This window comes from Hydra vulgaris, chromosome 08 (genome assembly GCF_038396675.1).
Source record: "Hydra vulgaris chromosome 08, alternate assembly HydraT2T_AEP".
Lineage (NCBI taxonomy): Eukaryota > Metazoa > Cnidaria > Hydrozoa > Anthoathecata > Hydridae > Hydra > Hydra vulgaris.
The window spans coordinates 29,306,434-29,320,532 of record NC_088927.1 but is presented as its reverse complement, the minus strand read 5'-3'; the positions used below and the strand labels follow the sequence as shown (position 1 = coordinate 29,320,532).

The 14,099-nt window shown below is 24.5% G+C and overlaps 1 protein-coding gene across 1 annotated transcript; it reads right to left on the bottom strand.

Moving 5' to 3' along the window:
• Window positions 1–5,675: 5,675 nt before the first annotated feature.
• LOC100201825 (dehydrogenase/reductase SDR family member 7B) lies at window positions 5,676–13,753 on the bottom strand. The gene is made up of 6 exons (XM_065803369.1): window positions 13,556–13,753; window positions 10,381–10,481; window positions 9,857–10,070; window positions 7,376–7,468; window positions 6,989–7,141; window positions 5,676–6,334 (listed from the first exon to the last, which is right to left on the bottom strand). The coding sequence occupies exons 1-6, from the start codon at window positions 13,695–13,697 to the stop codon at window positions 6,123–6,125; spliced, it is 915 nt and encodes a 304-aa protein (XP_065659441.1). The 5' UTR covers window positions 13,698–13,753; the 3' UTR covers window positions 5,676–6,122.
• Window positions 13,754–14,099: the final 346 nt, after the last annotated feature.

Here is a 14,099-nt window from a genome sequence, read left to right as displayed (position 1 = left end):
TGAATATATTCAAAATTTAGATTGTATCCCAGTTTAAAAAATGCAAATCGTTTCGGGTGCACATTTTTCTTTCAAATAAATTATTTCCGCTGCAGTGTTGGTTTGGTGTGGTAGTTTTGAACGTAAAAAAAACTTTTTGGCTGTAAAATTCTTTTATTTGGTCATAAGCTAGTAAAATAAATTTCAAATCGTGATCTAGAATACTATTTGAACACTTTTATTTTCATCGGATCCGAAGACGTGAATTTGCACACACACATACACACACAAATCAAGGATCTGGATGTTTTAGAATCAGTCAGAAAAAATCTGCACGCAAATCCGCAAAAAATAGAAGAAAAAAAACGAATTGAATTGAAAAGAATTGAAATATATTATTATTAATTATTTATATTAAATATATTAATTTAATTATATTATTTTATTAATTAAGTATAAAATGTAAAATAAATGTTTTATAAATATTTATCTAAGGTGGTACTTGGGTGAAAAACTCAAATTCTTTATTTCTTATTATTTTAATTTGATATTTTGATACATTTATTAAATATAGGTAACTAAAACTTGAAAGAAAGAAAAAAAAATTACAAAAAAGTCCTTTTTTGGGCCCAAAAGTCACAAAATGGTCACTTTACGGTGCGTCAAATAGAGAAAAAAACACTTGTAGTATGCTATTGGAATTTTTACAACTTGTTTTTAGTATAAATTTACAGGTATGGAAGCAGAATTGGCCTGATTGGATAACTAGATCTAAGATAATTAAAATTTTAACATCTTATTTGTAATAAGGCTTGAAAATAAAACTTTGGGCCCAGGTTATTATGGTCCAAAAATATTTTTTCAAAAAATGTTGGTTCAAAACCTGCATCTAATAAAAAATAACCACTATGCAAAATTTCAAAAGTGCAAAGCTCAAACCAATCAAAAGTTACATGACGCACCGTCCAAAAGTTTTAATATTGAGATAAATGCAATTTAAGTAAGAACTCACTAAAAAATCACTAAATTTTCTCTATATATTCAAAAAAACTAATTTTTATGATTGATGATTAGAAATAAAACATAATATAAACTAATATAAATCATAACCATGCTTCAGATCAAATAAATTAAAAAAATTAATAAATTAAAAAAATTAAAAAAAAGATCTTCTTCTGATTCATTGGTATTTGTAAAACTTTTACGCACTCCTCGAATATGCTTTCTCCTCTTCTTAACTGAATCAAGTGATTTTCTTTCCATTTGCATTATTCGTCGGTCGTTATTTGAAACACAGAAATCTTTTGAATAAAATCCAGGAACAACACCTAATCCTTCTAAAACCTTTAAAATTACAGTTGAACCGTCATTAAAATTAATAACTGCAGAAATTACACCCAACTCAACAGTAGTTTTACACACATAGATATCTTTTGGACATCGTTTCCAAATCATTCCATTTAGTGACTCATTGGTATTTTGCGTTTTGCCATGAAGACATTTTTTTAACAAATTATCATCACTCAAACTTAAAAAAACAGGGTTTATTTCTTCAAGGATAGCAAAGGGTAATCCTACCTTATGGTTGTACTTTGCTGTACCGTTTATTTTGTCAGCCTGATATTTACACCAACTATCAGCAGTTCGTGGGCACATTTGGTGTCTTGATTTACAGAACACGTTACAACATCAATATATGAATTACATACATTTTTTTGTAATTTATTAAACACAGTATCATTCATTGGAGGTGGCATGTTTAAATATCCACACAATTTTTCTAAACCGGTGTGACCTTTTCCAATTTCCCTCATTGCAATAACAGAGCGTAAATTTACTTCAAATGGAGGTTTACCATGACTGCTTTTCCGTTTGCATTCTTTACTCGAATGAAAGGTTGCACACCAACTACAATTTGAACATTGCAACAATAACAGTATTGATAAGCCTTGCTTTCTCAAGCGTCAAATGTTAGACTAATAGTCTTCTTTTCACAATCAGGGCATGTAGCTACTAAACTAGTAATTTTTATAAAAATATCGGTAGAAAAAAGTAGAAAAAACAAATTAAACACAGTTGAGTTTGGAGAATTTACATAGGGTAAAAAATCGGTGTCATTGTTGGGCAAGGACAATGCAATGCTAATTTGATTGGATTTATCAGTGATTTTAGAATATAGTGGTTGACTTGTTGATAGATATGATAGGTTTATTTTCTTTCCTGAAGAAGAAATAGGTGGGTTAGATGAAGGAACCTCATGTGATTCTTCTTGTTTTTTTGTATGGTGATTACCTTTAAACGAGCGTCTAGAAAATGCCTTCGAATGGCCAGACTTTCTCTACAACATAGCTCTACTTTTTTCTTTTTATTATTCACTATCATTAACTATAACAAAAGAAATAAGAAGCACGTGAAAACCAATTAACTTAATAACAATAAAAGTAGCAAATCTTTGTTATAGTTAACTTATTTATTAAGTTAACTATGACAAAGCTCTATTATTATTATTATTTTTTTGTTTAATAAAACTAAAGTAAATGACAATAAAAAGTTATTTAAACAATAATAATAACAGATAAAAAGTCATTTCAATTAAAACTAATTAACGAAACTAAATAAACAATGATTATAAACATGAACAAATATTGATTTACATACAACTTCATCCAACTTTTCGAGATAAAATTTTATTCAATGAAAACCTCATGTAAACGTTTATCAGTTTGGTGACTTTGTGCATGGCAGTTTAAAATTCTGTAAAGTACTTAAATGACTTACCAACAACCAACCCTGGGATTCTAAATTATAAAGAAACATACTTTTAGAGGCTTTAAGTGATTCAAAATTGGTTAATAGGGGCATCGCTATGAAAGTTTGAGTTCTGAGTTTACTAATGCCTATTTTAAAATGGAAAGTTAGATATTTTCTTTATTATTTTTTTAAAAACAAATTACATAGGCGTTTCTACATAGTTCAAATGACTTAAAACCATTCTCTTTAAAATTTTCAATTTTTACTATTTTTTCACCCAAGTAAGTTTTTATTTTAAATAAATTTAAACACTATAGTGTTTAAATTTATTTAAACACTATAGTGTTTAAGGTGGCTTAAACACTATAGTGTTTAAATAAATATTTATGATAAAAAATTTATATATATAATTTATATTAAATAGATTAAAATTTGTTAAATAATATAACTAATTTGAAAAAGAAAAAAATTTTAAACTGATTTTTTCGTTTTTTTGATAGTTTTCTAACCATTGCACAGTGGGTCAAAATCATTACTAGCTGGACAAAAGTAATAACTTTATATAATAACTAAAATATTTTTCAGTTTTTTTTCCATAATTACCCGCTTGAGTATATTTCATATAACAAAACTAATGGCACCATTAGATTGTTTATTTGGTTGCTATAGATATCTATATTTCATAGCAACAGTGCATTTTGCATAGTTACCTAAATTAAAAGACTTTCTTAAAACGTCAAATTTATAAACTAAACTGATATTAATGCTACAATGCTATTTTATGTATTTGAATGACAAAACAAACAAAAAAATTACTAATTTTTGGTGTTGTTATGCAGTTCTGGGCTCTTAGAAACCAGTTAGTGATTTTTTTTGAAACTTTTTCTTAATTCAAAATTTCTTTAAAAAATGAAATAAAAATTTTGAAAACAATCTAAACTCTAAGGGTTTATAGAAACAGTTAATTAAATTTTAACTGTATAGTTCAGATAACCTTAGCAACCAAATAAAAATTAACAAGTTTTCATACAATTAGAGCTACAAAAAATTTTATAGCATATATATATATATATATATATATAAAAAAAAAAACTTTTATAATCACAATATTAAAAGAAACATATTTTGCCATAAGATATGTTATTTTATTATATAAATAATAAATACTAATAGGTTAAACACCAGCGAAAAAAAACTATGCAAATACAATTGACATCAAGTTCAAGAATTTCAGCAGACTTCTCTGCATTCTAAAAAAGATCTTCTCGCAGTGTTTCCGTTATGTGAAGACACTAAATGTTTTTTTCTTTTTCATTTATTTTGCCGTTATAAATATTTGTAAGTTCCAAGTTTTATAATATATATAAAAATGGCAAGGACGAGAAGAAGACAGGTTTGTCTTATCACCAAGTCCCTTTGTTTTTTCTAGACATTTATATAAATACGTTATAACTAAAATTAAAAATGAGAGAAAAAAGCAAAAATTTTCAAAGAAGTTTATATAAAATGCAAAATAGTAACATTGGCATATCAATTACCAATCCAACTTCATCACGAAACCTAATCTGGATTTTCTGTTTTTGTTCTTGAATAATTTTCTTTTTAGATGTAGTCCTTGTTGCCCACCTTTTCACCGTCAATTTATAACTAATTTTAAGAAGACATTCGATGCTTTTAATCCAAGCATGGAGAGTTGAAAGACCGAAGCAGAGATCTATCTCTATCAATGGCATATTTTTAGCTGCATTAAGATCATTCATTTTTGTTGAACTGCATCCGCAAACAGAACAACACTGAGGTGTATTTGATGTAGATAATGCTGTAGCAACTTTGCCATTTACCATCGTTATTTCAATTTTATGAAAAATTGTTAAGTTTTCACAAAATATTGAAGACAAATTTTCAATTGAATTGTTAATAAACTGATTCTCTTGTTTCAAAACTTCAAGGTTTCTTTTTTAAATGAAAATTTTATTGGCCTGCAATATAAAGTTGAAGATGGATTTGGATTAGACCGAACTATTATTTTTTTTATCATAAATGCATCCTAATAACTGAAGTGGAACAAAACAAGAAATAAATAAACTAGCTTCTTTTAAGAGATTTCTTTTTTCTTTCTCAACTGTTACCTAGGTATAAATGCTTTAACTAGTTAATCCATAAAACCCAACTTTAGAATCTAATGTTAGTCTTTTAAGATCATTCATTGAACCAATAACTTGTTTCTGCAACTGTATTTGGCGTATTGCTGTATGATCGACTAATATATTATGTATGTATATTATATATGTATATATACATATGTAATACACATACATAAATATATATATATATCATGTAAGTGTATTATATATGTGTGTGTATATATATATATATATATATATATATATATATATATATATATATATATATATATATATATATATATATATATATATATATATATATATATATATATATATACTAATTATTATTATAATTAAAAATTTTCTGTATTTTTTTTGTAAACAGGAAGTTATAGAAACCAACTATGAAAACAATTCTTTAGGATGGTGATAATTTAGTATAGTCATTTGTTTATATATATTTTTAAAAGATATATATTTTCAGGTAAGCGAAAGATAATATTACTCATATATACACACACACACATATATATATATATATATATATATATATATATATACATATATATGTATGTATGTATGTATGTATGTATGTATGTATGTATGTATGTATGTATGTATGTATGTATGTGTATATATATATATATATATATATATATATATATATATATATATATATATATATATATATATATATATATATATATATATATATACTTATTTTGCGACAAAAGAAACATTTTTCATTTTACAATAAGTATTTAAAAAGTAGCAGATAATAGCAGCTAAATAAATAATTTTATAAAAACAGAGCACAAATTTTTCCTTGTTGTCTTTTCAAAAGAAGTTTCAAAAAAAAAGTACGATTGCTACCAAAAATTACATCCAAAACTAGTTTAAAATTTTAAAAAAACTTTTTTTCTTTATAAACTTTATATATTAACAATTATTTGATAAGTTAATAAAAACATTTAACCAATATACCACAAATTTATTATACATTTATGCTTTGTAAAAAACTACATTTTCTCACTTTATCGCCTTTTTTTTGTGCAAAAATTTTTCTTGAAATGAATTTTTATTGAGAATATTTTTTTTTCAATTTAATTCAATTATTTTTGAGGTCCTCAATATATCTAATTAAAAACTGTTTTAAAGAAATTTAAGTTTTTAGACATGGATTTTTTTAGTTTTGTCCACCTTAGTGTGTCCACTGTGCGCTGTGGAAAACTTGTTAAAGTTTATTATTGCTTTCGTTACAACATTTTACAATGATTTTTTCATTGATTTTTTTTCACTGCGTGCTCTTAATTTCATTATCATAAAGTAAGCACTAGGAAACAATGTTCTAATATCAATAGCAAACTTAGACTTCAAATCTGCTAAATTCAGCTCATTATTTGGGTAAACAACAGAATCATAAATAGCACACGCTACCAAAGACGGATCCATTCCTGATAGGGTCGATTTGTCCATAACTAAAAAAAAAAAAATCTATGCACAACAATAAGTTCATCTTAAGATCATTTTAAAAAACTGCATGAAAAGTATAAAAATATATTCTGTAATAACAAAGTGAATATTCCTCGCCATAATAATTATTCGTTGGCATTATAAATATTAATCGGCATGGTGAATATTTGGAGGTATGGTGAATATTTGATCAATATTGTAACAATAAGAATCAGTAACAATCTACATACACAATGTGTACATCGATGTGCAAAGTAATCTTTTCATATTACTTTGCAAATAAATAAAGCTACATAATCAACATAATTAAAGTTACATAAATAACATAATTAAAGCTACATAATTAACAAAATTAAATCTACATAATTAACGTAATTAAAGCTATATAATTAAAGTAGTAAAAGTACGTAGCTTTAATTACATTAACTATTAAGATCAAAATTATATCATCCATTAAATTTTAATGTTAAAAAAAAATAATCTGCAGGGTTTGATTTAAATGTTAAAAAAACACATTAGTTATAAGACACTAAAAAAGTCTGTAAGCATAACTAAGTGTAGTATTAAAGAAAAAAAAAAAACAAAGAAAATATATATATATATATATATATATATATATATATATATATATATATATATATATATATATATGTAAATACCTCCATGTTTTTTTCCATCAGGACTTAATGCGTTTATAGATAAATTTGTGTGAATATAACCTGGATTTACTGTTGTAACATTAACGTTGTCATCAGCTACTTCAGCACGAAGACTATCAAAAAAAGCATTGTTTGCATGTTTACTTGCTGAATCTAAAATAAATGAAAATTTTGTATGCATACCAGTTTATATGTTTTGTCTCTAATTTCTTTTTTTCTTCCGGTAAACCAAAGTCATTTATTTGGTCAAAATAAAATTAACTTTAACTGATTATCTTATCAAAACAATTCTTAACAAAATTTATCTTATTGTCAAAAAATAAAAAGCTTAGACACTTAAACAAACTTTAAAATCATCCAAAGCAAAGCAAAAATCATTACACTTACAAGCTGCTCTAAAGGGGATTGCAATTAATGACTGAACGCTTCCAATGCTTATAATGTGGCCTTGTTTTTTTAGAAGCATAGCTGGTAAGAATGCTACAGAAATAAAATTTAAAAATATATGAAAAAAAATTTTTTTTCAAACTTTAAAAAGTAATAAATAATAAATATTTCATTGGTGGATTGGTGTTTCAATTTTGAATCTGCAAAGAAAAAAATTTATCTTTAAAATGATTACAAAAAATTGGAAAAAATGTCTACAATAATATAAAAAGGAAAAATTATAATAAAAGTAACTTATTTGATTAAATTTTTATCAAGGTCAATATATAGTATGTTAAATTTTAAAAAAAACTTCATATTTAGTGGAAAAAGTTATAAAAAAATAACTGCTTAAAAATGAGTATTGTTGAAGGTTATTTGTTAGAAAAATAAGAACAAGTTGTTGTTTTTCACAGTAAACATTCAATTTTTGTGCTTTTATGTACTCCTAAAATGTTACCCATAAAGAAAGATTTCCTTTAAATTATTGTTGTTAAAGTTGTTTATAGGAAATAAGTTTTTTTCTGATAATCTTCAAGGCTATTTCTACAAATCAAGATAAACTATTTACAATAGTTAAAGGATCTATTTCTTTCCCTTTTAAATTTGTATAAATTTGCAAAGTTTTCTGAAAATTTTTTTTTTGAAAATAATTTATTATTATAGAAAAAATATAATTTTCCAGCTGTTATCTTAGTATAAAAAATATAGTTACATTAAGATATAAGGAACAAAAGATATCCGAACAATAAAATACTGCTTCAATAGAAGAAGATAATAGAGCAATACTGAGTTTTGCAAAAAATTTGTAAGCAAATTTTGAATTTTATTAAACAAAACTTTAACATGGTGCTATGACAACAACGATAACTCTATTTTGTAAACAAATTTATACAAAACAAGAGTGAAAGCAACCACTAAACCATCGAAAAGAACAGAAATAATAAGTTAAAGTTGACAGAAGAAAAACTATTAACTGCTAACTGAGTCAGGAAAACATGAAGATGGGAGGGAACTCCATAGAACAATGATTAAAGAGAAAAAAGTAGACAAATGAAAATATTTTGAGCATGAATAAGACTTGATAAAAAAAGTAAAAAAATGTTACTTTTACTGTAAGTGTTACTTTATATTGTTGGATTAACTTGGAGACTGTTTGAGTATGTGCTACATTTAAGATACAAAATAAAAATTAAAAAATATCAGGAAAGATTAAAAGAACAAAAGCATTTTTCATCGAGCAAAAAATTCAGAACTGGTATAGAATTGAGTCCAGTTTTACTGTTGATATGTCAAAGTATGACTATGGCTCCTCAAACAGGTTACAAAGCCAGAAGAGCATTCAAGAATGCAGATACTTTAGCGGACATTATAGGAGATAGTGTGAAAACTATTTATAAATTGAGAAATATAATTAAAGCTATGTTTAGTGGGTTTTACCTTGGTTCAGAACTTTTAAATTTAAAAACTTAAAACTTAAATTTTTTAATAAAACTTAAACAAATTTAATAAAATATAATAGTATTGTTATAACAAAGCTTATGTTTTGGTTTATTTTCATAAAATTTTAAATAAATATGGAGTACTCTTGAAGTATGTATATATACATATATATATATATATATATATATATATATATATATATATATATATATATATATATATATATATATATATATATATATATATATATATATATATATATATATATATATATGTACAGGAGCTATTCTAGACTGTTTTTAACAGCACTGACTGTATTTGGGCGCCACCCAAGTTCAGAAATTAAGAATTTTTTTTTTTCATGGCAAATATCTTCTTTTTTTTTTTCAAATTATTTTCCTAGAATAGCCTCTGATATATATATGTATGTATATATATATATATATATACATATATATATATATATATATATATATATATATATATATATATATATATATATATATATATATATATATATATACACACACACACACACACACACTCTTGGTTGTTTTTTTTAATTGTCAGTTCAGTTTTATGTTGTTTTTTTTAATTATTTTTAAAACTAGAAAAAGTTTAAAAACCTTTTTTTGAAATTTTTTTTTAATTTGATAGACTGCCTGCCCCCACCGAACCTTCAGTCGATGTAAGGGCTAAGACGATGTAAGATGTAAAGTCGATGTAAATTTCCTTGTAGCTGGAAGGTAGTGCATTCAATACCGAAATCAATACCAGTATAGTATCAGTATTGAACATATATATATATATATATATATATATATATATATATATATATATATATATATATATATATATATATATATATATATATATAATATAGTATTTAATTTTATTAAAATTATTAAATTTTAGTATTAATTAATATTAATTATATTATTTTCATATCAAATTTTACAGAAAAATCGAATAAAGTAAAGGACACAATACAAAAAGTACCTTTAATTAACCTGACTGGTCCGAAAAAGTTTACATTCATTAGATTTGTATAGACATCATCCGTTGTGTCAATTACAGAACCCCGTTGACTCATTCCAGCATTACTAATCAAAATATCTATCCCACCAAAATTGTTGCGAATATTTTGCTCACATTGAATAATATCATTAGGATTTGTAATGTCTAATTGATTGATAACAGGCCATACATTGTCCTTAAAACAAACATTTTGCATTTTCAATTTTGTTTTTTAAAACTGCAACACATAATATATCAGGGGCTATTAGGAATAAAATTTGGATGGCAGTACCCTTCATCCCAGAAAAAATTTAGCGGAAAATCTGTGTTTTTTCGTGAAAACAACAATATCTATCATAAAGAGTGTAAAAAAAAAAGGTCCTCAAATTTTATTTTGGCGGCACCCAAATACGATCGACACTGTTGAAAATGGTCTAGAAAAGCCTCTCTAAATACATAAAAGTAAATAACACAAAAACAATAATTAATAAACAAATTAACCTTACTTCATTGTTACAGATTTCATTTTTGACACGTTTAAGCTCATCAATATTTCTTGCACACAGAATGACTTTAGCTCCCTCAAAGGAAAATTTTTTTGCACAAGCTAATTTATCAAAAGTAAAAAAAAAAGAATAAAGGTAAAACTGTGGCTATTTAAAAAATACACATACATTTAAGTAATGGTCTATTTTGCATAAAATTTCTTTGTATGTATAAAGTAATTAAAGGAACCCATTTAACCCTCCTTTAGATAAAAAATCAGTTTTTTTAATGTCCTGTGGTTATCTTTTGTGATTAAATTAAGTTTAACTGTCCAATATTTAGTTTATGCTCAAGCTCATTTTTTATTCAACAGGTCCCTAATATTGTTTTAAAAAAATTTATTCAAAAATAGATCAACTTAGTACTCAAATGAAAGAAAATTTTATATAAATCCAAAAAAAAAATTGTGAAAAAATATTTCAAAAACTTTTAGAATTTTTTTTATTTTTGATATAAAAACTGTAGTTTTTCTCCAATAGAAAAGGATTAACACAAAAGATTAAGGGGTTTTAAGGCACCGTAATATCTATACAAATATATAGAGAAAGGATATCTTTAAAATATCGAGTGATTTCTTATTGTTCTTCTTGTTGGTAATCAATTATGATTAGGCTCTACAAACAGGGGACAGAAATAAAACCTTAGTTGCCCATTTATTTAAACCTCTAAAACAAATTAGCAAAATGGAAAAAATTAAATGCTCCTTTTGCCATAACATTATGTCTAAAAATTGAATTTGAACAGAAATTAATTAGAATAAATAATTCGAAAAAAAAAAAATGCAGATAAAAAAATAAATTACAAATAAATTATGAATCATCCGATATAGATGGTCTGGGAAACTCAGTGATTAATAACTCAATTTTCCTTGAAATTATGTTCACTATATGGCTTTTATTTATAAGGGCCTACTAGCGATAAATATTTATTTGCCAAATATAACAAACAAAAATTGTAAGACTAAATTACTATACAATATGCATATGTTCAAAGAAATAAATAATCTCGATATTTATATATATATATATATATATATATATATATATATATATATATATATATATATATATATATATATATATATATATATATATATATATATATATGTATATATATATATATATATATATATATATATATATATATATATATATATATATATATATATATATATATATATATACTAAATATATATAACTTTCTTAGCGGATAAGAATAGTTTCTATATATAATAAGAGTATCACAGTTGTCAGGAAGTACAACATGAAAAATAAACATTCCCATACTGTATGCCTAGAGATATAACTAACTTATAGCTAATATAATTTTTTATTAAAAATATAAGTTAAACTTGTTTATACATTTAATTGTACATTTAATGAACTAAAAACAGCAAAAACGCTAAAAATATACTAGAATAAAGGTAAACTATTCCAAAATTTAATAAAAAAACTAAAAAATTGCTTATAAAAAACAGCAAAAACGCTAAAAAACCAAGAGAATGCAAAAAACAACAACATTTTTTTGACCAAAAAACACCAAAGGAAAAGAACGCGTTTTTTTGCAACTATGTATGACTAATACTTGAACCTCGAAAAATATGTCTGTATGCAGAAGAGAGCAACAGCTGTAGCCCAGGAAATTCTACTTTCATTCTTACTACGAGTGTAGTCAACTGTATAAAGAATTCGATTGATAAAGTCTAAGGTCTTGGTAAATATCCTAGTTCTAAGAGAACACCCATTATTTACCGAAACTGAAATCTGAAAATCATTACAAACTGCATTTGATATATGCGGTTGTAAATGTGTTGACAGTGGTGTACAAGAAAATTCACAATGTATTCGTCTACTGTTGCATAAAATATATCCAACAGAATGGTCTTCTAGTTGAACCAATATTATCTGTATAGATAAGCTATATATACAGATAATATTGATAATATAGATATAGATAAAATATATATACAGTTAAGTTGCAGAAGAAAGAGATAAGAGCAGTAAAATGTTTGAAATTAAATGAAATTTAATCAGAAAATGAAATACAAGACAAAAATGAATTACATCTACAGCTACATAAGTATAATGATGGTGGTGATGATGTAAAACTGCAACTTAACATGGGTGATAAAGCTTTTGACAATGAAATATTCTGTGGCAAATGTGATGATGATGCTGTAGCAGCCAGAAACTTGAAGCATTATACAGATTTATGCAAAGCTTTAGGTATATACAAAATTAGTAAAAGGGACACTTGTCTTGTAGTGAATGCAGTGCTAAAAGATATGAAGCTATTGTCAGCAGAAACTGCAATAGACTCTGCAAAATTTAGATGCCAGAGAAGTCTTTGGTGCCAGAAACAAGTTTCTAAGCATGCTGCCAACATTTAAGAAGTCTGGTGTACCTAGAAGCATAAAGGAATAACATTATGGTATTGTATATTGTCATTGTCTAATTTCCCAGACTTTGTGTGAAAAATAAATTATAACAAAAGATCATTCACTGTTTTCCTTGTACGCATTGGTACCCTTATGGATGACCCCCACCCCATACTTGCATACATAACTTATGGATGACCCCATGGGAACCAATTTCCAACTCTGAATATTACTCTCAAAGACTTGATGCAGAGCGCTCATTGATAATATTTTTACAAGTGTGAAATATCTGCAAACTATGGTTTTTGTATGTGGAATAAATAAAAAAAGAAATATAATATATAACAATTAAATAAAAATAACAAAAACAGATATAAGAAATATACTTTTATAGTAAAATACTAAATTTAAAAATTTATAGATATGTGTGTGCGTGTCTGTTTGAATTAGTCTGCTTATTAGAATTGACAGCTTATTTAAAATAATTTGCTACTTTTTTAATGTTTTCTAAATTTAAACCATCAAAATAGATTTATATGTTGCATATGAATTTGCTAACTTATTTGGAGTAGCTATTAGGCCAAATATAGATTTGTTATTTCTTTTAGCCTAAACCAAACTGAGTAAAACATTTCATACACTTTTATCTTAATTTAACAACGTTGAAATGATTTTGGTATAAAAATTTTAGTAGCAATAATAAAAAAAACATTTTTAAAACTAAAATCAAATTAATTGAATCTCAAATATGGAAATACCTTCACCAAGTCCTGAACTAGCTCCAGTTATAAGTACAATTTTTCCATGAACACTGACTGGTTTGAGAAACAGTTTTTTATACAGCCACATCAAGTATGACATAACCAAACAAGGAATAATAAGAAACAAAACTGGTAACATAACTTATAAATAATTGTCAACTTTTAAAAATAAATAGTTTAGCACAATTAGAATTTTATATATATATATATATATATATATATATATATATATATATATATATATATATATATATATATATATATATATATATATATATATATATATATATATATATATATATATATATTAGCTAACCATCCTGTTAATAAGTAACTATAAAATGAACAAGAGAAAAAAAAAAAAAAAAGTTAAATATAGATAAAAAAATTTACCGTTTAATTTAAATTTTTTAATTAGGTTTTTTTTTACAAATATTTTTTTTTTAATTAAAAAAAAAAAAATTTATATTAAAAAAAAAATTTACTTTATAATAATTTTCTGAATTAAAAAAATTTATATATTATAAAAAAAAAAAATCAA